Source organism: Sabethes cyaneus, chromosome 3 (assembly GCF_943734655.1).
Source record: "Sabethes cyaneus chromosome 3, idSabCyanKW18_F2, whole genome shotgun sequence".
NCBI classification, from domain to species: Eukaryota; Metazoa; Arthropoda; class Insecta; order Diptera; family Culicidae; genus Sabethes; species Sabethes cyaneus.
Window position 1 is genome coordinate 135,026,892 of NC_071355.1, and position 25,292 is coordinate 135,052,183.

At 40.1% G+C, this 25,292-nt stretch overlaps 2 protein-coding genes across 2 annotated transcripts in view; both read right to left on the reverse strand.

Annotated features, from left to right (window-relative positions):
- Positions 1 to 2,874: 2,874 nt before the first annotated feature.
- LOC128740170 (uncharacterized) lies at positions 2,875 to 7,298 on the reverse strand. The gene is made up of 2 exons (XM_053835697.1): positions 3,009 to 7,298; positions 2,875 to 2,961 (listed from the first exon to the last, which is right to left on the reverse strand). Exons 1-2 carry the CDS (start codon positions 7,296 to 7,298, stop codon positions 2,875 to 2,877), a joined length of 4,377 nt encoding a protein of 1,458 aa, XP_053691672.1.
- Positions 7,299 to 16,115: 8,817 nt separating this feature from the next.
- Positions 16,116 to 25,292, reverse strand: part of LOC128742015 (cytoplasmic phosphatidylinositol transfer protein 1) — a 38,227-nt gene continuing 29,050 nt past the window's right edge. The window contains exons 3-7 of the mRNA XM_053838190.1: positions 23,805 to 23,893; positions 23,720 to 23,727; positions 17,016 to 17,087; positions 16,453 to 16,707; positions 16,116 to 16,399 (exon numbers count right to left, since the gene is read on the reverse strand). Of these exons, the coding sequence (XP_053694165.1) occupies positions 16,232 to 16,399; positions 16,453 to 16,707; positions 17,016 to 17,087; positions 23,720 to 23,727; positions 23,805 to 23,893 (592 nt within the window). The 3' untranslated portion in view covers positions 16,116 to 16,231. The remainder of the gene's footprint in view (positions 16,400 to 16,452; positions 16,708 to 17,015; positions 17,088 to 23,719; positions 23,728 to 23,804; positions 23,894 to 25,292) is intronic.

A 25,292-nucleotide genomic window follows, 5' to 3' on the forward strand; every position in this document is an offset into this window, starting at 1 on the left:
ATGCATGTAAGGCACTTTCTCTTAAATAAAAACTATAAATTTTTGAAGTAGGATTACTTCTTTGATTTCTATATTGGGGTGCACTTTAGAAAAACGAAACGGGAACATGTAACGAAAAGTGGTTATGGTTTGCACGCTTATAACTCAGTCATCCGTCAACAGATTCTAGAGATATTGGTATCAATCGATTGGAAATTTTTCAAAAAATCCATTACAACACAGTAGATTACATGTTTCCCTAACAGACGTTTATTAATTGAGAAAATATGAGTCGAATATTTAATATTTCATTATTTGCATTTTTTGCCTTCCCACGTCAGTGCTTCCCTAGCACGGATGACAGAAATATATACGAGATGAGCTATGGGTTAAACTTCCTTTCCTTACCTTCTTCGTTCACCGGCTTTCGTTGGCGAAACATCAGCCAGCAGCAGCTAGCTTGCGACGCATCGGACAGCCAGTTTTCGAGACACATCGGTGGCAAATTGGCAATTTTAAAGGTTGTATTTGAAACATTGTTTGCCTTTGCCTCGGTGTGCGTGACAGGGATACCAGACTTGCAGATTTGTCTGCAAATTCCAGATTTTTGGAACGGTCTTGCAGATCATTATAAATTTGCAGATATTTGCAGTTTTTCTGACTTTTATTTTTTGGTGCAGACTTTTGTTCGAAGCTCTTTAAACTTTCACAGACTTCCTAAAAAAGTGTGCAGATTTTCGCAGATTATTTTTAAACCAGAAAATTCGAGTAGCCGGAAAACTGCTCGATTTTTTCGGTTTTCGAGCAGTTGCAGACATTTTTTTAAGAAAATATGGCATCTCTGGTGCGTGATCAGTCTGTCGCCGGCTTTCATTGGAGACACATCGGCAGGCAGCTAGCTTGCGACTCATACCATCATAAACATAAAAGTCTATCTTGATTACAGATCCTACCAGTAGCGTTTGTCGCATAAACAGTATTCCCACTTGTTGAGGCCGAATAAAAAAACCAATTTATGTAGCAGGTGATGTAGCACGCAGCTCAAACTAGAACCAAATATTTATTAATAATTTTCTTCAAATGATAGTTTTAATTAATTTTACATTTATGGTTTATTCACGTGGTTTTCGGCTCTCACAGATACCGCCAAAACTTTATCGATTTTATCCTGTAGTAATATGCAAATTATGCGCAAATTTAATTTTATATATATGATATTGAACTCACGTGTAAATATAAACTATAGTAGTATACAAATAATTTTATAAAAAAGGATATAATTTTGATAAATTAAACTCCGCGTCAAGAAATGCAACTCCGCACCGCAATCAGTTGATCGAACTAGTATGGTGAACAATTTTATATCGCAACGTTGGTAGTTAGCTCGGTTGTCATAAGTTGATCTACTCCTCTCGTGTCAGACCAAACGCGTTTGATGGCAGTGCGCCCAACGGCGCTAACAATTCCCCCTCCCGTAACTCTGGCTGGGCACTGTAGTCCTGATCAGATTTACGTCGTAGTTCCATCACGGCAAGTTTGGCCACTGGGCGTTTCAGTACGTTTCCGTTTGCCAACTTTACATTAGCACTTCGGACTCTTCCATCTAATCCGCGAAATATTTCCTCTACTCTTCCACGGATCCAAGTTTTACGGTTGTTTCCATCTACTACGTATACTAACTCATCCACTTCAACCGGATCGCGATCGTTTAGCCACTTTGTACGTTGATTAACAGTTGGGATGTACTCTTTGAGCCATTTTTTCCACAGCATATCAGCCAACTGCATTGAACGTTTATAATTATCTCTTAGCGCATCAGCAGAATTCGTCGCCTCGTAATGCTCATTTCGTTCCCCTGCCGGTAGACCACGTAAAAAGTGGTTTGGCGTGAGAGCTTCGGTGTCAGTTGATTCCTGAGGTACGTACGTTAGAGGTCGTGAATTTATCATGTCTTCCGCTTGGGCCAATACAGTAAGCAGAATTTCATCAGACAGTTTTCCACCGTCATGTAGAGCAGACAAAGCATCCTTAGCCGACCGAACAAGGCGTTCCCACGCCCCACCCATGTGGGGCGCGGAGGGTGGAATGAAATTCCATCGCGTACGAGCATCAGTAAACATTTCGGCACATCTAGTCGTACTGTGATTAATCTGATTTTTGAACTCCTTGCTGGCAGATATAAAATTTGTCCCGTTATCAGAGAAGAACTCCGACACGGCACCTCTCTTGCTAATGAACCTAGTGATCGCCATCATACAAGATGAACCGCTCAGGCTATGCGCAACTTCCATATGAATTGCCCTTGTGACCAGGCAAGTAAACAAACAAATCCATCTTTTCTCGGTCCGTCTTCCAATGGTGACCATTACTGGCCCAAAATAGTCCAATCCAACGAAATTGAATGGCCGTAAGTAGGGTGTGAGTCGCTGTGACGGTAAAGGCGCCATTCTTGGTACCTTTGGGTTGCATTTGTGAACTTTACACCAGATACAGTTTTTCGTGACATTTTTGATCACCGCACGTAAATTTTCTACTTCGAAACGCTGACGCATTTCATTAAATATAGTTTCTGAATTCGCGTGACTAAATTTTTCATGATAGTGCTGAGTCAACATTCGTGTGACGATGTGGTTTTTAGGTAGAACGATCGATAATCGTAATTCAAAGGGAAGAAATTCAGCATATGCTGTTCTCCCTTCAGCTCGGATAACTCCTGACTCGTCAAGGAATGGACAAACTTTTCGTAGAGGACTGCTTCGCTCAAAGGTAAGCCACTTACTTCGTGGCTGGTCGCGGTTGTTTAGTAGCAATTTAGTTTCATCGGGAAACCCTTCCCTTTGTGCTGTTCTCCAAAGATAATTTTCTGCTTTCTGGTGTTCTTCGCAGCTGAGGGGCTTATTGATGAAAGGAGATGTTGCTTTCATTAACCTTTTTTGCGCATTTGTAGCCGGCACAGTTTCGAGGGCTAATTTTTTCGATTTTCTGTGGCAATTGGAAATAAACCTAAAAACAAAGGCGACAGCTCTTACCAACTTTGTCCATCGTGAAAATCGTGAAAAATCCACAACGGAATCGAATAGCGTGATCTCGTGGAATAGGAAGTGGGCCCGCAACTCTTCTTCAACATCTGCTTTAACCGGTGCACGTTGCGGCCACTCTTCTTCTGGGCGATAAAGGAACGCTGGTCCATTCACCCATTCACCGTTTGACTCCAACGGAGGTCCTTTAGTTCCCCATTTTGTTAGAACATCCGCGATGTTATTCCTTGTGGGGACCCAGCGCCAGTCCGTTGTACTAGTGACGCTCAAAATTTCCCCTATGCGATGTGCCACATATTGTTTATATTTCCTGTGGTCTGAGCAAATCCAGGACAGCACTGTATTGGAGTCGACCCATATAATCAGCTGCTTTATCGAGAGAGTGTGATTTGATTTCACCGAAACTGATAATCGTGCCGCTAAAACTGCTGCTTGAAGCTCCATGCGAGGGATGGACGTGTATTGCAGTGGGGCGACCTTTGATTTGGCGGTTACCAGCGTGCAATTTGGTTGTCCGTTCACGACGGCTCGAAAGTAGGCCACACATCCGTAGGCATTTTCACTAGCATCTGCAAATATGTGAAGTTGCAGATTTTCCAGCTCCGAAGAGGTAGCACTGTGAAAATAGTAGCGAGGGATCTTCATAGATTGCACCTTTGGCAGCAATTCAATCCACTTCAGCCACTGCTGAGCTGATTCGTCGTCGATAGGCATGTCCCACGTGTTGCCCTTCCTCCAGAGGTCCTGAATAATAATTTTGCCGAATACCGTAAAGAGGGCCCACAGACCAAGAGGGTCAAAGAAACTCATGACAATGCTAAGCAGGATGCGCTTTGTCGGCCTCTGTTCCCTTTCCAAAAACTCTTCCAGATCCGGTCTCAGCTTAACGCCAAATCGCAAAACATCTTCGGTTGTGTCCCACGATACTCCCAAAACTCTCTCCGTTCCGTTTTCCTTTTCAGGATTGAAATGAACCAGCTGCTGCTTATTTTGCTGTTCACTGAAATGCTGCAAGAATTCGGTACTATTGGAAGCCCAATTACGTATGAAAAATCCCGCTCTAGAGTGAATGTAGGCGACCTCACTCGCTCGCTTGATAGCTTCGCTGACTGTCACTGTCGAATCCAGGTAGTCGTCGACATAGTGTTTATTTACGATTGCCTGTACTGCATCCGGAAACTGGTCGACGAACTCCTGGGCGTTCCGGTTTTTTATATATTGTGCAGAGCAGGGCGAACACGATGAGCCGAATGTGGCAACGTCCATAATAAATATTAATGGTTGGTCCGACGATTTTGGACGATACAGAAACCTTTGTGCGGATCGGTCGCTTGGCTGAATTTGGATTTGATGGTACATCTCCATGATGTCGCCCGTAAACCCGATTGGGCGTTCGCGAAATGTACACATCACAACTGGTAGACTGGTCAGAAAATCGGGACCTTTCAAAAGCTCGGAATTAAGCGATCTTCCTTGTACTGCAGCTGCCGCGTCCCAGACTAGCCTGGCTTTCCCTGGCTTTCTGTGGTTTAAAACGACATTCAAGGGAAGGAACCATACTTTCCCTGGTTCTGATTCTGCTAGTTCTTGGGGGGAGGCAACGTGTGCATATCCCTTCCGTTGATATTCTTCAATTTGGCGCTCCACGTTTTGCTCTAGCTCCGGGTTTTTTGACAATTTTCGTTCTAGAGCTTTCATTCGTTTGAGAGCCATTGGCAGGCTATCTGGCAGCTGCGGTTTATCGTTCTTCCACAGCAAACCGGTCTGAAAGCGGTCGCCTATACGCATCGTGGTTTTTTCCAGTAAATCGCGTGCTCTGCGATCCGCCGCAGATTCAGGGAGCGTGGTAACAGACACACCGGCATTTTCCATAGTGTAATGGCTACGCAGCAGCTCGTGCAAATCTTGATCTGTAAATACACTATGAGTACCCGCAAATCCTACTTGCCCTTCATCGCAATTTTGCGGACCGTAAATTGTCCAACCGAGCTTTGTTCTGACCGCTATTGGCTCGCCAGGTTCGCCAACACGCGATTCAAGAGGAGCGTACACGTGCAAATGTTTGAGACCAATGAGGATCTTTGGCGGACCGTCTTGATCGCATTCAACTGGTAAATCATGTAAGTGTTTGAAACGGGTTGTCACTTCAGCAAATCGTACCTTTTGCTCTGGAAGTTGTAACTGCTGTACAGTGTGAACGTTGCGAAGTAGAAACTTTTCTTCTGACCCTTTAGCCGATATTGACAAGTCTATGCATCTTGACTCACTTTCTAATCGACTCATACCGGCGGTCCATTTTATAAGAATTGGCTTCCATGCCCCGCTTAACTTAAGTTTTTTTGCTACACTGCTGTCCATGAGCGAATAGGACGAGCCCTCATCCAAAAACGCGACAACGTCGAGGAAACGATTACCATTATAGATCCTTATGGGTACAACTCTGAAAATCACAGGCTGTTGCTCCGAATCATGTACATTGCAATTCAAGGAGAAGGGTGTAGTCGACGATTGTGGCACTCTTTTTTGCGTTGCTGGGAGGTGAAGCAAAGCATGATGTCGTTCATTACAACCACCAATGCTGCAGTGTCCCTTAAATCGGCAACGTGTTTCCCCATGCTCGTTAAGGCACATATGACACAATTTCCATTTCTTCACTATCGCGGTTCTATCATTATAATTCAATTTTTTGAAATCATCACAATATCGGGTACGATGATCAATACGGCCGCAGCCGCGACAGGGCTTGATATGAGACACTGCGTTGTTTTGAAGCTGATTGTTTACCGCATTTGCTGAGCATTCTACACCGACGTGAGCATTGAGAAAACCTTGATCATTCGTTCGTTTTTTATTATTCCGAGACCTGTTTTGATGGCCTTCGGCCAACGAAGTAAGTAGAGTAGCTTCCGTAGCCTCCGAAACAATTTCTGATATGAAGTCCGAGAATGTGCATAAGGATACGTCACTCTGTTTGCGTTTATACCTCACCCACTCTAATTTTGTGGCCGAGGGCAGCTTTTCTGCCAATTCGTTAATGAGCATAGGATTAACGAGGTGGTCCAGGAGGTCTGCTGCAACTAAATGATCGCAAAGCTGTTTCACGATCGTTCCATAATCGATAAACGATGATAACTGTTCGATACACGGAGGATCTGCTTTTCTCGCTCTCAGTAGCAATGCATGAAGAAGCTGCTCCGGCCTACCGAAATGCTCGCGGAGCTCTTCGATCACTGTAGGTACTAACTCGGGCAGCAGCAATCTACTCCTCACTAAATCTAAAGCTCTGCCTTTAATACTCTCTTGAAGTCTTCCCAGATTATCGAGGTTTGACCAATTACAGGCTGCATTACCGTTGTTGAAACTACTGAAGAATATTGGCCACTCTTCTGGTTTGCCAGTGAAGATTGGAAGCTTAGCAAAAGGGCCTTTTCTAGCAGCAATCTGCTCTTTTGTTAATTCTCGTGCTGGTTGCGGAGTCGGTGGAGACGGGATCGGCAGTGGCGCTGGTGGCTTTTTCAAAACGGAATATCGACGAGGCACTGCATTTTCATCGTCATGTGTGTCAGGAACAATCGGTGACTGCAGATGATTTTTGACTTGACCTTGGTGCATAGCTTCGCTAGGAGTAGTCGACAGGGTACGACTTTGTTCCCCAAATTTTGTTGGGTCATTGAACGATGATTGCCCTTTTGTCGCTAACGCTTTCTCCCCCTCCGCTGACGCTCCCTCTTGACCTAGTCCAGTATCTTCTCGCTCCAATTTCCACTCCTCGAATTGTTTATACAGCATCTCTCGTTTCGCACAGAATTCGGCTTCTGCTTTCTTCCGCAAAAGAAACATTTCGTGCTCCAATTGCAATTGCATCTCTCGTTTTTCCATCTCCCGTTTCAATTGCAGCATATTTTGTTTTCGCTGCATCTCACGCATTTGCTCCAGTTCCATTTTATGTTGCAGCTCTGCTTCCTCCTGCTCTTTTTGGAAGTCCGCTAACTTCTTGGAAACTCCAGTCCCTTTCGACGGTTTACTGTCGAAAACGTTATCGTTTAAGTCGATGGTGCGTGGCGCATCTGAACCGCTGGTACAAGCTGCACAATTCCAGGAAATGTCCTTCACCGTGTCCGTAACATTCGCACATTTGAAGTGGTACCATTTATGGCACTTTTCACAGCACACCATTTGCTTGTCCGCATGATTGGGTTTATCGCAGAATGCGCAGTCGAATCCGGTGCTATCGTCTAAGTCGACTTCTAGGTTATGCTCCGTATCGTCACCGGTTAACATCATAAATTTTGAGTTTGTTGAGGCCGAATAAAAAAACCAATTTATGTAGCAGGTGATGTAGCACGCAGCTCAAACTAGAACCAAATATTTATTAATAATTTTCTTCAAATGATAGTTTTAATTAATTTTACATTTATGGTTTATTCACGTGGTTTTCGGCTCTCACAGATACCGCCAAAACTTTATCGATTTTATCCTGTAGTAATATGCAAATTATGCGCAAATTTAATTTTATATATATGATATTGAACTCACGTGTAAATATAAACTATAGTAGTATACAAATAATTTTATAAAAAAGGATATAATTTTGATAAATTAAACTCCGCGTCAAGAAATGCAACTCCGCACCGCAATCAGTTGATCGAACTAGTATGGTGAACAATTTTATATCGCAACGTTGGTAGTTAGCTCGGTTGTCATAAGTTGATCTACTCCTCTCGTGTCAGACCAAACGCGTTTGATGGCAGTGCGCCCAACGGCGCTAACACCCACTATTAATCCACACACCAATAACCTATCTGATGGACGAAAATAGACAATGGACACCACGAGTCAGAAATTTGAGAATTCGAGAATAACAAACGGACCTTTGCAGGTCCACTATTTAAATTAGCTGAAGAGTTTAAATTATGAATTTCTCACATGTAAGAACACAATCCTTTACCTTTCGTTACTCGCGTCAACTCCGTTTTATAGGCATGCTAAAACGTAACAGAATTCTCTCGAATACTAATGCCACTTGGTGAAAAACTTATGGAACTTTTTCCACCATTTGTCTGCGGATCAACCTTACTGAAACCAGTAATTTTATTTATTGCTAGATTCCCGAGATATAGGGTAACCAACCTATTTTGGACCCCTTCAGCAGCTGTACTTAATTTAGACACTTACAGCAAAATCAAATGGAAGTGTCCAAATTATGTACAGCTGCTGATGGGGTCCAAAATACGTTGATTACCCTACCGAGATAAAGTCAATGGTTCACAGGGGTTGTACAAAATACAACAGCGCAAGTAAACCTTCCGTTACTGCGCAACTGGGGAATCTATTATATGAAATTCGTACAAAAATCGCCGGTTTTGGCATTGGGAGACGAATTGCTCTACATTCGTAGTCCTACTTCAAGCCTGCGCCCGTGCCACTAGGCATGGACCCTAATACTTTTTATTTATAGTTCTGCCGAACAAAGATAGAAAACTCATTTCAAAATTTAACACCATTGTAAACAAACCACCAAGTGCTGTCAAAAAAATCAGAGGGGTTGTGTACAAGACACGACCGCATATAGGTGACGCAGGACTACGTAAGTCTCTTTGTAGTGATAGTAGCATGTATTCATTCGATTCTTCATGTAAACATGCTATATGCAACATATATACATGCTACATGCGTTGCATGTAACATTTACCAAAGTAGTAACATTGCGCACGTTCAATTCTCAAAAGATTGTGCATTTGGAAACAATTTAACCAAACCAAGAACACAAACCAAGCCCATGGCAGACAACCATGTTCTCGCCGCCAACATCTCGTGTGTGCGAAAATGAGATAGCAATTCAGCATTGCGTTTCACTCAACTGCCAGCAGTCTGATTTGGGCCCGCTGTCAAATTTTGAGCCCCGGACATGCTGTCGCTGACGTTTACTGCAGCTCGATATAGAGATGTCGATGGGGTGACACAAACTATTGCTTTCCTGCTACCTAACAGAAATTAAAGATTGTTTTATTACCAATGGTTCCCCACGTTGAAGGGATTTTCCCAATTTAATCCTATTTTATCAACAGCATATCTTTTCACTACACTTCTAATGAAACGGCAAGCATGCGTATTCATACAGAGTCATATTATAACCGAACACTACAGCTGTAGCACATTTTTCCAACACAGATATCAAATTCGCCGAGGTTTGATCGTCTCGCAGTAAAGAATTTGCGATCTGTTGGGACAATGAATTTGTGTCATTTTTTCTGGCACACTTCCCTAACACAGACATCAAATTGGACTAGCTTTAATCGCGTTCGTAGGAAATCTGTTGGCGCGAGGGGGCTTTGTCACTCTTTCTGGCGTACTTCCCAAGCAAGGACATCAAAATGGTCTAGGTTTAACCACAGAGAACAGACATCCAAGCAAAAGGTCCCCACTTGGATAAAACTTATGTCAAATTAGTTGGGAAACTATAGTGATGGTGTCGCTAAAGGCGCATGAAATTCTAGACCAAATTCACAACAGCTAGCTTCTGGCGCTAGCATAACGCATATAGTTCATATATACTAGCGCCAGAGGAGCCAAAGGTTGTCAGTGTGCAAATCAAATGAATCATTTAGTTGGGAAACTATAGTGGTGGTGTCGCTAGCATATTATGTGATTTTAATTTGAAATTTTATCCAAGAATTCCCGAAAAATTTGTTCCTGAATGGATGTCTGTTCTCTGTGGTTTAACCGCGGTGTTAAGAAATCTAGTTGAAATGAGGGAACTTTGTCACTTGTTTTGGCTTAGTTCCCAAGCACAGATATCAAATTGGTATAGGTTTAGATCATCGCAAAGAATCTTCCAACCAATCACGAAGCGAGAATTCTGGTAAAACATAGGTTCATTATTTTCAATTTTTCAATAGTTCAGCATCAAGAATCCATACTTTTCTTCATTTGGGTCAATTCTTAGAAGATTTTCCGATCGATTGGTGTAAGAATATTGAAAATCGATCGGAAAACCGCTGAGGTATTAGCACTCAAAACCTTTCATTTTTCATAACGCTCGCATATTTCGATTTTTTGGAAATATCTATCTATCTCAAAACTTGCCGTAAGACGTAGTCCTACGTCAAAAGTGTGGTTAGGAGCTTCCGTGTAATGATCTATAATGCTACCGAATACATGCACAATTCGCCTACATCAATTTGTTTTAAACCATATAGGGGCGTGTCGTCGTGGTTGGGCCACGTTTTGTAATTCGCCCATAACTTTCGTTTCAAAAGGAATTTCGGAAATCTAAATACATTGTTGCAAAGGTCTAAGAATAAGGTATATTTCCGGAAAATTTTGAAATGATTGCTTGAAAAATAAAAAAGTTATAGGCATTTACGTGAAGATGAAAAATGTTGTCATAGTCGGGCCATGTTGTACAGGTTGGGCCATCGAGGAAATATAAGCCATGCGTATTGAAATTCTATATAGAGACATGAAAAGAATGAATTCCGTGAACAGCGGTTGAAATAGGTACAAATACCCTATTTCTAATGGCATTTTTGCGAAATTTTGGCGATCTTGTAAAATTATTGTCCGTTTCTTTGGTAACAAAACGCGCTGCTCACTTTTTTGATAGCTTGAAATCGTCGCAGAGAGAATTTGCTTGGCTGTACGTAAGTTATAAGTATATATTATGCTTGTCTAGCACGTAAGCTATTGATTTATTTGACAAAATAAACGATATTTCCCCCGCGACGATTCTGGCGACGGTTTCGCCCGCGACGGTTATAATTCATCGCGTACGAAAGGGTGGGAAATTGATAATAATATTGCTACAATCGCCTTTTCCGAATCGCAACAACAATGAAAAAAACAACAAAAATCTAGGTTTTTATCGTATTAATTTTGCTTTATTTCATCACATTTTACGTGACTGACATTCTCTAGCGATTATTGCGCTTCTGCGCTTAAAATTATGGTGGCCCAACCATGACTACTCAAGTGGCCCAACCTTTACAAATGGCGCTTTTCTAGTATTTCACCTTAGCCTTCCCAAACACCTTACTGGAGGGGATTTTTCTATAGTCTTCGTGTGCAGCACAACACACTTCATACATTTTCAAAATTTGTCTCGATAATTGCATTTCATGAATCATTTCTTGAATAAAAATTTCATTGCACATGGAAAACTTTTGACGTAGGACTACGTCTTACGGAAAGTTTTGAGATAGGGTGTCATTCCAAAAAATCGAAAAAAGCGAGCGTCACGAAAAATGAAAGGTTTTGAGCGCTAATAGCTCTGCGGTTTCCCGATCGATTTTCAATATTCTTACACCAATCGATCGGAAAATCTTCTAAGAATTGACCCAAATGAAGAAAAGTATGAATTCTTAATGTTGAACTATTGAAAATAATGAACCTATGTTTCGCCAGAATTCTCGCTTCGTGATTGGTTGGAAGATTCTTTGCGATGATCTAAACCTATACCAATTTGATAGCTGTGCTTGGGAAGTAAGCCAAAACAAGTGACAAAGCTTCCTCATTTCAACAAGATTTCTTAACACCGCAGTTAAACCTAGACCATTTTGATGTCCTTGCTTGGGAAGTACGCCAGAAAGAGTGACAAAGCCTCCTCGTGCCAACAGATTTCTTACGAACGCGATTAAACCTAGTCAAATTTGATGTCTGTGTTAGGGAAGTGTGCCAGAAAAAATGACACAAGTTCGTTGTCCCAACAGATCGCAAATTCTTTACTGCGAGACGATTAAACCTAGGCGAATTTGATATCTGTGTTGGAAAAATGTGCTACAGCTGTAGTGTTCGGTTATAATATAACTCTGTATGAATACGCATGCTTGCCGTTTCATTAGAAGTGTAGATGTGCTGTTGATAAAATAGGATTGAATTGGTAAAATCCCTTCAACGTGGGGAACCATGGGTAATAAAAACAATCTTTAATTTCTGTAAGGTACTTAGGAAAGCAATAGTTTGTGTTCTTGATTTTGTTAAATTGTTTCCAAATGCACATAGAAGAACTCTGAAATCTTTTTAGAATTGAACGTATGCAATGTTACTACTTTGATAAATGTTACATACAACGCACGTAGCAGGTATGTATGTTGCATATAGCATGTATACATGAAGAATCGAATGATTACAAGCATGGATACATGCTACTATCACTACAAAGAGACTTACATACGTAGTCCTGCGTCACCTGTATATGCGGTCGTGTCTTGTACACAACCCCTCTGATTTTTTGACGTAGGACTACGTCTTACGGCAAGTTTTGAGATAGGGTGTAATTCCAAAAAAATCGAAAAATGCGAGCGTCACGAAAAATGAAAGGTTTTGAGCGCTAATAGCTCAGCGGTTTTCCAATCGATTTTCAATATTCTTACACCAATCGATTGGAAAATCTTCTAAGAATTGACCCAAATAAAGAAGTGTGGATTCTTGATGTTGAACTATTGAAAAATTGAAAATAATGAACCTATGTTTTACCAGAATTCTCGCTTCGTGATTGGTTGTTGGAAATGACGTCATCAAAGTAGAAACGCGTTTTCACGCTTCGGCTTATAATTCAGTCAATTTTCAATAAATTTCCAAGATATTTACACCAATTGATCGGGCAATCGATTGAAAATATTGAAAATATAGAAAACTATTGATTTTGTTTTTGAAAATGAATTTGAAAAATTGTTGTTTTTGAATTGATTTTGAAAATTTGAATTATTTTCATATTTTTGCCTTCCCTCGTCAGTGCTTCCCTAGCACGGATGACAGAAATATATACGATATAAGCTATGGGTTAAGCTTCCTTATGATTGTATTTAATTTACGCCCTATAGATTCCGATCGAAAATTGTTGAGCTTCAGCTGTTGCTGCTTCCCACGGATAAGGCAACGAAGACATGCAAATTCACCAAGCGAGGTGTTGGAGCTGGAGCACTCAATGATCGCTGCCGTGATGGAATATCTGGCAACAGGAGTTCTGGAATTGGGAGGACAAATGCTGCTCGCGACAACGAAACGATCAGAATTATCGTCACTTGCAGCTGGCCATCCGCAACAACGAAGAGTTGAACAAATTGCTGTCCCGTGTCACCGCTGCTATGAGAAGTGTCTTTTCGAACATTCAAACTGTTTTGTTGCTGCCCAAGAAGACGGAAAAGAAGTCTTAAATTTCCAGCATATCACGTTGAAAAACCGTTCTTTTAAGAACGAAACATTTGTTCATGAAGATTTGAGGAATTTTCACTCACAGATTTAAATTCTATTTAACTTAGATTGATCTGATTATTCGCTTCTTTGCAATAATTTTAACCGATCACCTCGCGCTGCTGTTCGCTTGTTGCTGCTGGACGCTGGTTGCAGCCAACAAATATACTAGTTCCAAGTAAATGTGTTCGGTCAAGCGTCAAAATAAATGAAATTGGATTTAATCAAATGAAAGAGCTTTAGTAACATCTTTTGCATCTTAGCAACACAAATTTATCCATACAGTAATAATACGTAGCGTAATTTTTCTTTGGCAGCAAAAGGCGAATGGCTCACTGGTAGCTTTGCTCTTTTGTTCAGACTGAAATTGAAATGCTCGATTTTTTATTTCACGTAGATGATAGAATGAAGAACCAAGAAAAATGGGCGTTGCTTGCCGCTTGCTCTGGTACATAATACGTGGTAAGCCGGCGAACAGCATTATTCAAACGCTAGCTAAGCTAGTGCCAACATCGTTTGCCAGGCAAACGGAAGTCACGTACGACTCGTGCACGTGTTCATTGGCGGCTGACCGTGTGTTGGAGCTGAAGCACTCATTTCGCTGCCGTGATGGACTATCTGGCGACAGGAGTTCTGGAATTGGGAGGACATATGCTGCTCGCGACAACGAAACGATCAGAATTATCGTCACTTGCAGCTGGCCAGCCGCAACAACGAAGAGTTGAACAAATTGCTGTCCCGTGTCACCGCTGCTATGAGAAGTGTCTTTTCGAACATTCAAACTGTTTTGTTGCTGCCCAGAAGACGGAAAAGAAGGCTTAAATTTCCAGCATATCACGTTGAAAAACCGTTCTTTTAAGAACGAAACATTTGTTCATGAAGATTTGAGGAATTTTCACTCACAGATTTAAATTCTATTTAACTTAGATTGATCTGATAATTCGCTTCTTTGCAATAATTTTAACCGATCACCTCGCGCTGCTGTTCGCTTGTTGCTGGTGGTTCATTTCGTTGCCGTGATGGTGATGGCATAGTTGGCTGCTGAAGTCCTGGAATTGGCAGGAAATATGCTGCTCGCGACAACAAAACGACCAGAAGCATCCCACGTCACTTGCAGCTGGCCACTTGGAGTGGTATTTCTCGTGATTCAGGACCATACACGGACGGTTTCGTTGATCTCATAGCTGCTGAGGCTTGCCGGTTGGTCCGTTGCAACAAGCCGTGCCTGGTTAGCGGTTATCGGTACTCCAATTTACCGAACGGAGAATCACATTAAATGCGTTAGTGCAAGTTTATTGCAAGCAGGAGTTATGATAATCAAACAATCGATTCTTTTAAGGACCACACAACGATTGAAGAGTTTATTATATTTTCTTGCCCAGTTAATACCATAATTAACACAGTCAACGAGGGAAAAGTTGAATTTTTCGCCATTGCGGACGATCAACCAATGACGGTAATAAGTTTTCTGGTCACAGGTGACATTTTCTGCGACTTCCAATATGTCTGCAGGTTGTAAATGCTTTATCCGTGTCCTTTTGTAAGCCGCAGAAAAGTTGCGCAAAATTTTCAACTTTTTGAAAACTCGCGCGTACCGTCTACCGATTACCAAAGGAAAAGCACTATTCAACGTAGAAACATATCATACAAATTTATTTACTGTTTGGTTTAGTTACTAACTTGGTTTCGTTTTAATAAAATAGATTCAATCAATTCATGGATATAACTCCAAAATCGGTTGAGGATTGAATGTATACAATGTTTCTACTTTGATGACCGTTACGGATGTAGCTTGTATACATGAAGAATCGTATTATTATCCCGCATTTTGCACCTTACTGGACACCGCAGTCTAAAAGTGCTACTGGCACAAAAAGTGCGACAATGCGAATGCTGTGAGTGAGAAAGAGAAAGAGTAACAACTGCAATGTTGCTGTTTTGTTTTGTCATATACATTGGCATTAGAGAAAATAATCTGGATTAATCCAGGTACAGCTGCAAAGCACAATATATACATGGATACATCCTACTATCGCTACAAAGAGACTTACGTGGTCCTATGTCACCTATGCGGTCGTGTCTTGTGCACAACCCCTGATTTTTTGTAAAATTTAGTCGCCGAATTCAGTATGGGTGTTTTGAATAAACGATTGAAACTCACAATATTGTGAAAAGTTAGCTATCACAGTAAGAAGTTTTACAATGGTTGTATCATAGATATCATGAGTTACTAAAACTGTAAAATCGTGATGGCCCGACCATAACAGTGGCCCGACGATAACGACAATACCCTACACATTCATGTACCGCAGAGAGCGCTCAGCTCTTCCCTATACCGAGTCAACCGGACTCGCATTTTTTTTGTGTGCGCTTCGGGCTTCAACCGGTCTCGCATCTCTTTGTTTTTGTGTGCGCTTCGGTCGTCAACCGGACTCGCATCTTTTTTGTGTGCGCCGCGGGCTTCAACTGGACTCGCATTCTCATCTCACTTTCACTATGTTTCTCTTGCTTGCTAATAACATTCCCGCTCGGGGTTGAGCATTGTTGCCATTTTATTTTTATTATCAACTCTACACGCGTATTTCCGCTTTTTCTCTGCCATACCGAATCAAACTCTATCCCCCTTCTGGCACCATGTGATATGGATACAAGTGCAAACTATAGATAGCAAAGTAAACATAGATCAGCGAACCTGAATCCTTTATATCTAAACGAACTGTCAAAACATGTATCCAAAAAAGCATGACGTCACTATATTCTATGCGACTCTTGAGAATGTTACATCCCAGCAACACTCATTGTAGTCATTGTAGTTTTTCCGTTCCCAGTTCTGCGAAAAGGTGCATCCGTTGATCTATGTTTACTCTATACTATTTATGGTGTAAACACAGAGACTTGAGTATAGAAAGATTTATTTTGTTCTTTTTTAGTATGTGTGTATTGTGAAGTGTGAAGCCAAAGTGAATGTATGGTATATAAAATATAAAGGTGATGCCACTACACACTAACCGAATTTACATCACTTACGTCACAAATGTTTGGTCTTGTTCTTCGCAAGACAAAACTTTTCGATTTGCTTCCACCTGTTTTCTGCTCTCGTATTCACGCACATCATCAATGGACATCCAAAGCCATTCATCAATCCAAGCAAAAGCTTGTCGATGACCAAGTAGCAAAATATCTCTGATACACTGGAATTTAAAAACAATGAATAAACAAATTAAAATATTTTTATTTTTTTTACTTGTTGGATGTATTCCTCAACTTTAGTTTGCAGGCCCCAAACCTCAAAAGAAACTTGTACTAGCTTGTAGGAGCACATTATCGGTTTATCGGTCTCACGCCAGCCTTCTACTAATGGACCACGTCCGGTCCGTGCTGATTTAAAAAACTTTGGATCTTCTTCTTTCTTGTAATGCTTTGGATTCAATTCATCGAACGCTATGTCTACATAATCGACCTTTCGTTCTTCTATTCTTTCGACAGGAAAATCTAGACACTTGATGGAAAAGTTTATGTGAAAGGCTATTTCTACGGGTAAAACTTCATAAAAGTATTAACCCTCTCTGTCCCAGAGGTGTTTTGGTGTTTTACAGTTTTTGATCATGTAAAAAAGCTATAAATTAGCAATTCGTCAAACGCAACTATACAGTTAGTAAAACAATGTTTTTACTACGTTATAAAATCAAAATATCCATATTTGAATGCCTCAAAAATTTTATCGGTCAATTATAGTATCGGAAGTCATCGAGCACCTGTGCTACCATGGGACAGAGAGGGTTAAAAACATAAAACATGTCTACTTACATTGTCAGAGGAACCAGCGTTGTTTTCAAACTTTGTTCGAATTGTTATATTAAGTCTTGGAACAAATGAACACTAAAATTGCAATATAACTTATTAACAATTCAATATAACTTGCAATAATTGCGTAACAGCTATAAAAATATTTTAATAGCAAGATATTGCTAATTGCAAAATAAATTACCATCAAAAGTGCTTTTTTAGATCAAATCCTTTTGGTGACTTGGCGCACTTATTGCTGTTGCAGTTGAAAACCGTAATAATCGACGTGACATTCGGCTTTATTCTTGTTTTGTGTGTCGCACGTGGTGCGCTGTGATCGCACATTGATGCGCTATACAGAGTACCACTTGCGACGTATGCTATAACGAAAAAGTGCACCGAAGATACCGAAATGGTTCAATCTAAAATAGTAGGGGAATGTCCCGGTTATGAAACAGGTTTTGTTTTTTGGTAATAGCTTTTGAACGGATTATTTAATTACATATCTTTTAACAGCATTTGAAAGATTGAAGACTTACGTATGTTTTTGCTAAAGACAGCATATATTTTTTGCTGGAAACAAAAAAGTAATAGCGAAATGGGGAGACATAGAATTTTTGACCAAAAACAAAGTGTCCCCGGTTGTGAAACACTTCGAAAAATCCATAAAAGAAAATAAAAATGAAGAAGAAAATAAAGAAATATGAAATTAAAATAAAATATTACATTCATTTATTAACGTAAAACACCTTAAATGCAAAGCAATTTATCAGTTTTATTTGAATCGACTACATCAGGCAATTTTTGACCAAACTCGTGACTAGTCATGACCTTAAAATGCGGTCAGGCATATATTAATATTTTTTTGAAACGATGATTCTACAATTGATGAAGGGACGGTAAGGGAAAGTAATGAAGGATTTTTTTTTCGGGAATTAAGGGGAAGGGTGGAAAGGAAGGGGGTGGGGGGGGGGTAATAGGTAGCTGTGCTTAACAAGTTGTCGTTGTGACTCCTATCTTTTGTCCAATGCTGGAAGGCCAAAAAAAATCCTTCATTACTTTCCCTTACCGTCCCTTCAATTGTAGAATCATCGTTTCAAAAAAATATTAAGGCAATTTTTGTTTTTTGAAAAATTTGAATTGAATTTAGTTATTTCAGAAATCAGAGTGCTTATGGTTAAATCTAAAAAATACCGTGGACCCCCGTTCGTTTGACCATTTTTAATCTGAACACTTTTTAATTTGAACCCCGTTGGTTTGCACGACGTGCAAATTAAAAATGGTTCAAATGTCATTCTCAACATGACATCATTTGTTTATGCAGACAATGCACATAAACACGATTCGTTTGTACTGACCTAGCGTGTTTAATCGGTTTCACATTTCGTTTTTCTAACGATTAAGAGAGAAATCCGATCGGAAAATGCAATATTCGCATTTGCAACTGCCAACTAAAACAAACCACCAAAACAATAACAAAGAGCAGGGCGGCCAGTTCACACAGGTTTCAGCATATTTCGGGTTACCAGTTGTTCAAATTAAAAAGTAACCCCGTTAGTTTGCATGAGGAATCGTTCAAACGAACGGGGGTCCACTGTATACCTAAAAACGACTATATGAATGTCTAGTGACGATTGTTATTAAACACCACAATTACCGTAATATATGTGACAATGGCGCCGAACAGTAAGCATATAAAGGCTCCTTCAAGAATGATAGTCCATAGAGTCGAGATTACTGAGTCAGTCGTAAACATTTAACAGCACAAATGTCGCAGCACAGTTCTTGTAGTTGTTAGTTAACTATTTCCTACAATACATATATGCATTCACAGAGGTATTTGTAAAATTCGTGCGGTTAGAACTGATCGCCAGTCTCATCGTGTGCGGTATGTAATTGGTGGTGCATCCTTTTGACGTAGGACTACGTCTTACGGCAAGTTTTGAGATAGGGTGTCATTCCAAAAAATCGAAAAATGCGAGCGTCACGAAAAATGAAAGGTTTTGAGCGCTAACAGCTCAGCGGTTTTCCGATCGATTTTCAATATTCTTACACCTATCGATCGGAAAATCTTCTAAGAATTGACCCAAATGAAGAAAAGTATGGATTCTTGATGTTGAACTATTGAAAAATTGAAAATAATGAACCTATGTTTTACCAGAATTCTCGCTTCGTGATTGGTTGGAAGATTCTTTACGATGATCTAAACCTATACCAATTTGATATCTGTGCTTGGGAAGTAAGCCAAAACAAATGACAGTTTCCTCATTCCAACAAGATTTCTTAACACCGCGGTTAAACCTAGACCATTTTGATGTCCTTGCTTGGGAAGTATGCCAGAAAGAGTGACAAAGCCCCCTCGTACCAACAGATTTCTTACGAACGCGATTAAACCTAGTCCAATTTGATGTCTGTGTTAGGGAAGTGTGCCAGAAAAAATGACACAAGTACGTTGTCCCAACAGATCGCAAATTCTTTACTGCGAGACGATTAAACCTCGGCGAACTTGATAGCTGTGTGAATCTATGTGTGAAAAATGTGCTACAGCTGTAGTGTTCGGTTATAATACGACTCTGTATGAATACGCATGCTTGCCGTTTCATTAGAAGTGTAGTGGAAAGATGTGCTGTTGATAAAATAGGATTGAATTAGTAAAATCCCTTCAACGTGGGAAACCATGGATAATAAAAACAATCTTTAATTTCAGTAAGGTAGCAGGAAAGCAATAGTTTGTGTTCTTGATTTTGTTAAATTGTTTTCAAATGCACAATCTGTTGAGAATTGAACGTATGCAATGTTACTACTTTGATAAATGTTACATACAACGCATGTAGCATGTATATATGTTGCATATAGCATGTATACATGAAGACTCGAATGATTACAAGCATGAATACATGCCACTATCACTACAAAGAGACTTACGTAGTCCTGCGTCACCTATATATGCGGTCGTGTCGTGTACACAACCCCTCTGATTTTTTTATAGTTTACTTTTTTACGACACAATTATCACGATTTTTTGTTTACTTGTTGTAATGCACGTATTTCATTGTCAGTTCTCCTACTTCTTGTGAGTACAATTTCGGCAGACTGTGACGTGGTTAGGGACGAATTTGTTGTAAAAGATTCAAAACGGCTTCTTCGGATCCTTATAACAGGTCTCATAGGATTGATTTGATTCATAAATCCGGATAATATCTTGGTGTTTTTAAAAATCTGATTCGAAATACGTACACACGCGGATAGTCTAAATGAGCTGAAAGAAACGCGTGTTGGGTGATCCTTGTATTTTGACGACTGTTTGTTGAACTACAATTTTCGAATTTTGCCCCGACTAGCGTCGCTGTAACATCGCAACTGGTGATTTCCAAAAAAATAAAGATTTTTCTCGCGCGCGCTTGCCCGAGCCGCGCTTAGCACTCGCTGTTCAAACGAAAGGCACACGAAATAAGCGGGTGGATAATTTTAGTTTGTGATTTTTAAAATTAAATTTCGGCTGTCTTTGGTTATTTTGGTGACAAAAAATCTTCAACGTCAACTTCGGTCATTTGCGCATTCATTATCTGCCATCGCTTATAAAGACCAAGCAGTAAGACTGGTCCCAGCTGGTCAAGACTGTATCATATGTGTGAATACTCAATGGCATAACAGGTTTCAGGCCAGACGCCATTATAAATCACACTGTAGAAATCACTCGACGTGGAGAAGCGCTGTGTGAACAAAGTACGTCTTACCTGTCCAAGGGTCTGCTGGAAAAGAGGCCGATACGCGAGCAATGTTGCCAATGATAATCGCGCACTGTGACAGCTTCACATGACAGCATTGCCAACACTTTCGTCGTTAAGGGGGAAGTAGAGTGACTATATATAGAGTCCTGCATGCACCTCACATACATGTATCTCACAATATGCTGCTATGAAATCAATAAAGATGTGATGTGTGGCCACGTTGCACTCATTTCTGCAAGATCTGTTGAATGGTAAAAATCAAAAAATTTGGTCCGAAGGTGCGCGTGCATCCATGAAGCCTGCTTTTTACAGACAGGACAAACCACTCCTTCCATCCGATAACTTCTCCTTCTCCCAAATCTTGGAAATAACCCAGTGTAGAGTCATTACCAGCGTTTCTCAGCCATGTTTATGAGGCTCTGCTGTAAGGCGGTCCCTGTAGCTGCAAGGTTACCCTGCCTTAACAAGCGAGTGATCGTTGGTTCGAATCTTAGTAGAATCAAGCCATTCGATGTTAAGTGACTTTAGCATGGGTTTATTCTCAGGCCCCTCCACATCCTTCTTACTAAATTCTGAATTTACTATCAAGGAAGCCTCTTGCCAGGGCAAGTTATAAGAGTATGTCCCTGCATATGTTGGATTTCAGCGCGTAGCCCTTACGAGATTAGTTCAACTTCTTGATAAACTCGCGTCATTAGCCCGGAATAATTGTCCCAATTCTTCTTCTTCTTCTTCTTCTCTCTCTCTCTCTCTCTCTCTCTCTCTCTCTCTCTCTCTCTCTCTCTCTCTCTTGATCTTTGTCCTCCTTTTGGTGCTGTTTGCATTGCCTCCAACTCCGCGTAGAACGCTTTCTTCTCATAGTCGGGTCTATCTTTGTGCGGGCAATGCCCGTTGATGGTACTGTAATTGAAGAAACGGCCTATAATAGACACATGCTCTCGTTGATCGCCTTCTAAGTTCTAATCTATCACGCGATGCTGCATTCTGCCCAACTCTACAAGCTCCTTCCCAGTTCCTCGGTAGTGTCACCGCTCTGATAAAACCGGGACTTGCCGCCGCAAATCTTCAAAACGTTCTCTCTTTTGCGACAGATTTCCTGCAGAGCTAAGATGCCGATTTTACGGGGTTCAAGCTGTTCCAGCAGCTTTCGGTAGTCACCAGCGAAGTTTAGCGATCTACAGTTCCAAGTACTATTCGTAGACGACTTGTTTCGTCGCCTGGGTCGATGTCGAATATTCCGATCCGTATTTGCTTTGATGCTCGTAGTTTGATTTGGGTAGGTGGCCTTATTAGAGCCACGCTACCGAGTCTCAAGATGTGGCTACCATCTTATAGTGCCAAGACAACACTGTGTCTCCTTCCTGTACCTGACCTGAACATTTACCTACCTAATTTATATTTTAGGAACTGGGCATCCAAGAGCGAATATTTTTAGCAAAAAAGTATGTAAATTTACTCAGTAATCCAGGAAACAATTTTTCAAAATATTTTTTCTCGTTTACCGAGTTTTTATGTGTTAGTGGTTATAGCCATCTCAGAAAAAAACTAATGCCTAACGACGTCGTTAGATATTCGACCGTAACCCAGGAACAATTAAAAAACGCGCAGTATTTTGAACATTAAATCGGTGAACAAGAAATACTTATTTTGAAAAATATAATTATTATATAATAACACGCGTAAAAATTTAATCATCTAAATCTTAATTGTAATCAATGTATGTAAAAACAGATCTCGAGATCTCAAATATGCGGATATGAGAGCCAATGTGCCTGAAAAGTGTGTTGAAAATGTGTGTGACCATTAAACTATTGAATAATTCGTTTTTCTGAATTTTTCATTACCGGAGAACTTCACTGTTTCACAACCGGGGCGAACGACGAATTTGTTTAAATTTTTCATAAAATGTAAAATTTTTCGTGTAAATTATTTGATCTAAAATTTGTCTGTGTAATGAAATAGAGGTCCAAAACTAAGGATATATGCATTTTACTGCCTTTTTCAATTTTATTTGATAGACTAAAAAATCAATCCCAAAATATTCCAAAAAACTTTTTCGGGCAGGTTTTTCGAACACATTTCCTACAAAACATTCTAAAAGCTGTATTTTGATTGTTGTTTGCTCAAAAGGTAAAGTACAATGAGACGAGCCGTTGGTAGTAATTTGGTAGTGCTAGTTTAATAAACACGTCAAAAACGATGGGTGTTTCACGACCGGGGCTGTTTCACAACAGGGGACAATCCCCTACTTTTAAGCGACTTTACTTTTAGAAGCGCACTTTTAGTGGTAATTTTTTTGTGCAATCAGCAATATATATAACCAGGTCTTAGTCACATCAAAAAACAGTTTTAAGGAGAAATAAGTCGTCATCATTGATTTCGTGAATTCCATAAGCAGTTTACTTGTTTCAAATGAAGATTCTGTTCATGAAAATATATTCTCTGTGTTCAGAATGGCAAAAAGAACAATAAATTTATTTCTAAAAATAAAGCTTTTGTTTTGAACCCGAACACTACTTCCGAATAGACTAATCTCATGTTTCTAGTCTTGACTTTGAAATGCGGTCATACATACATATAGATATTTTTTTTTGAAACGATGGTTCTACAATTGTTGAAGGGACGGTAGGGGAAAGAAATGAAAATATTTGGTGAAAGAGGAGGAAGAGCGGAAAGGTGAGGAGGGGGGAGGGATATTGGTAGCTCTGCTTAACAAGTAGTCGTTTTGACTCCTACCTTTTGTCCAATGCTGGAAGGTGCATGAGTCGAACCAAGCTATAATCTGAGATTATAACCGGATTCGAATCTACAACACCCGCCAGGGCATGTGGTTCGCTGGTACTTGTACCACAGAGAACTTGTACCATCAATTGTAGAACCATCGTTTCTAAAAAATATTAGATACTACTTCCGAAGTTCGAAATGTTAATGATTGCTCATTTCCCCTTAACATAGCTATAATGGCAACGTTGTTGAATATTGTATATTACATACCGTATATTCTAGAGCATAAAAATATAAAAGAAAACAAATATTACTGCAAGAGGTAAAATATGCAACACCACAAACAATTTCTTACCTGTTATAGTAAAAGGATAGTAGTTCCATCCCTTTTCAACAATATAGAACACTCTAGGGCAAAAGGTTTGGAGCCAGTATGGCAGGCGACTGAAAAAAAAATGTTCCTCTCATATTAGCGTGCATTCGCGGCGAATTCAAATCAGACTGTAAAACCATATGTGCTACCTATCGGTATATTTTAAAACTTAAGGTTTTACCGAGGGGCGAGACACTTAATAATATTGCGCTCTTCGCACTCAATTGGACTGCACAGTTATAAAGTGCAACCTTCAAAACTGTGATGAAAAGTGTGCTACTGATAATACCGCTAGTGATCTTATACCCTAGACAGACATACACCCAAGTAACCAAGAGTTCGAATAATGGCGTCTAACAAGGGTTAAACAGCTTTATGTATATCAATCTATAACTTGCTAAGCAGCGTCACTTTTAAGTAATTAACCGAACTTTCAAGCTGTCTTGGGTTCACTGCATAGAACGCTAAGCAGCTTCGAAATAAACTGTCAAAAACTAAGAAAAAACAAATTTAGCAGCACTTCTATGTTCTATTTTTATACTTCTACCTAACTTCTATATTCGTTGCATTTGCCTGCTGTTGGGTTTGAACCCGGGTGCTCCGCGTTGTAAACCTATACCGATCCACTGCGTCACCTTTGTCGTATACAAGCGATGTGAATTTTGCCAATGAGTTGTTAAGTAAAAGTTTGATTTGGAACTTGCAGCAGCTTTATGCAGCGCGAGTTAATTATAGAACATAAAGTTTGGAACCAGGAAATTAACTGTAGTAGTGAGATACCGACAGCATATGCTACACAACACAATAATGAAGAGCATTACATTCTAATTTATATTTGTAATTAGAAACGTGCGAGGATTAAATTTATTCAAGTGAAATAAAAATTAATCTCCAATAGTTTCAGGTTCTGCTGGTTTGATCACCAGAAATATAAACAAAAAAGCAACACGCAGAACTTGTTAGCAACTAAAGTTACTTCAGAATTTCATGTAGCATCCTAATAGCTTTGAAGTATCTATGAAGTACTCGCAGCACTTCTTAAAGCATTTAGTTCCACATATACTTGATATACACTACTAATCAGCGTGAAAGTTCCACGGAACTGAATCTGAACTAATTATGAACTTTCGAGTTCGCGTGTCAAGTAATATTCGAACTTTTGGTTGCTTGGGCAATTTATTGTACCAGCGTTGTACGTGTACAGCGTTGTACATGTGGGTAGGGTGACAGTCATACTGCTATACGTTGTACCTGGTTGTGTTCATCACTGATATTCTCTAATTGCATGGTCTATGCACAGAGAACAGACATCCATTCAGGAACAAATTTTTGGGGAATTCTTGGATAAAATTTCAAATTAAAATCACCTAATATGCTAGCGTCACCACCACTATAGTTTCCCAACTAAATATTTCTTTCGATTTGCACACTGACAACCTTTGGCTCCTCTGGCGCTAGTATATATGGACT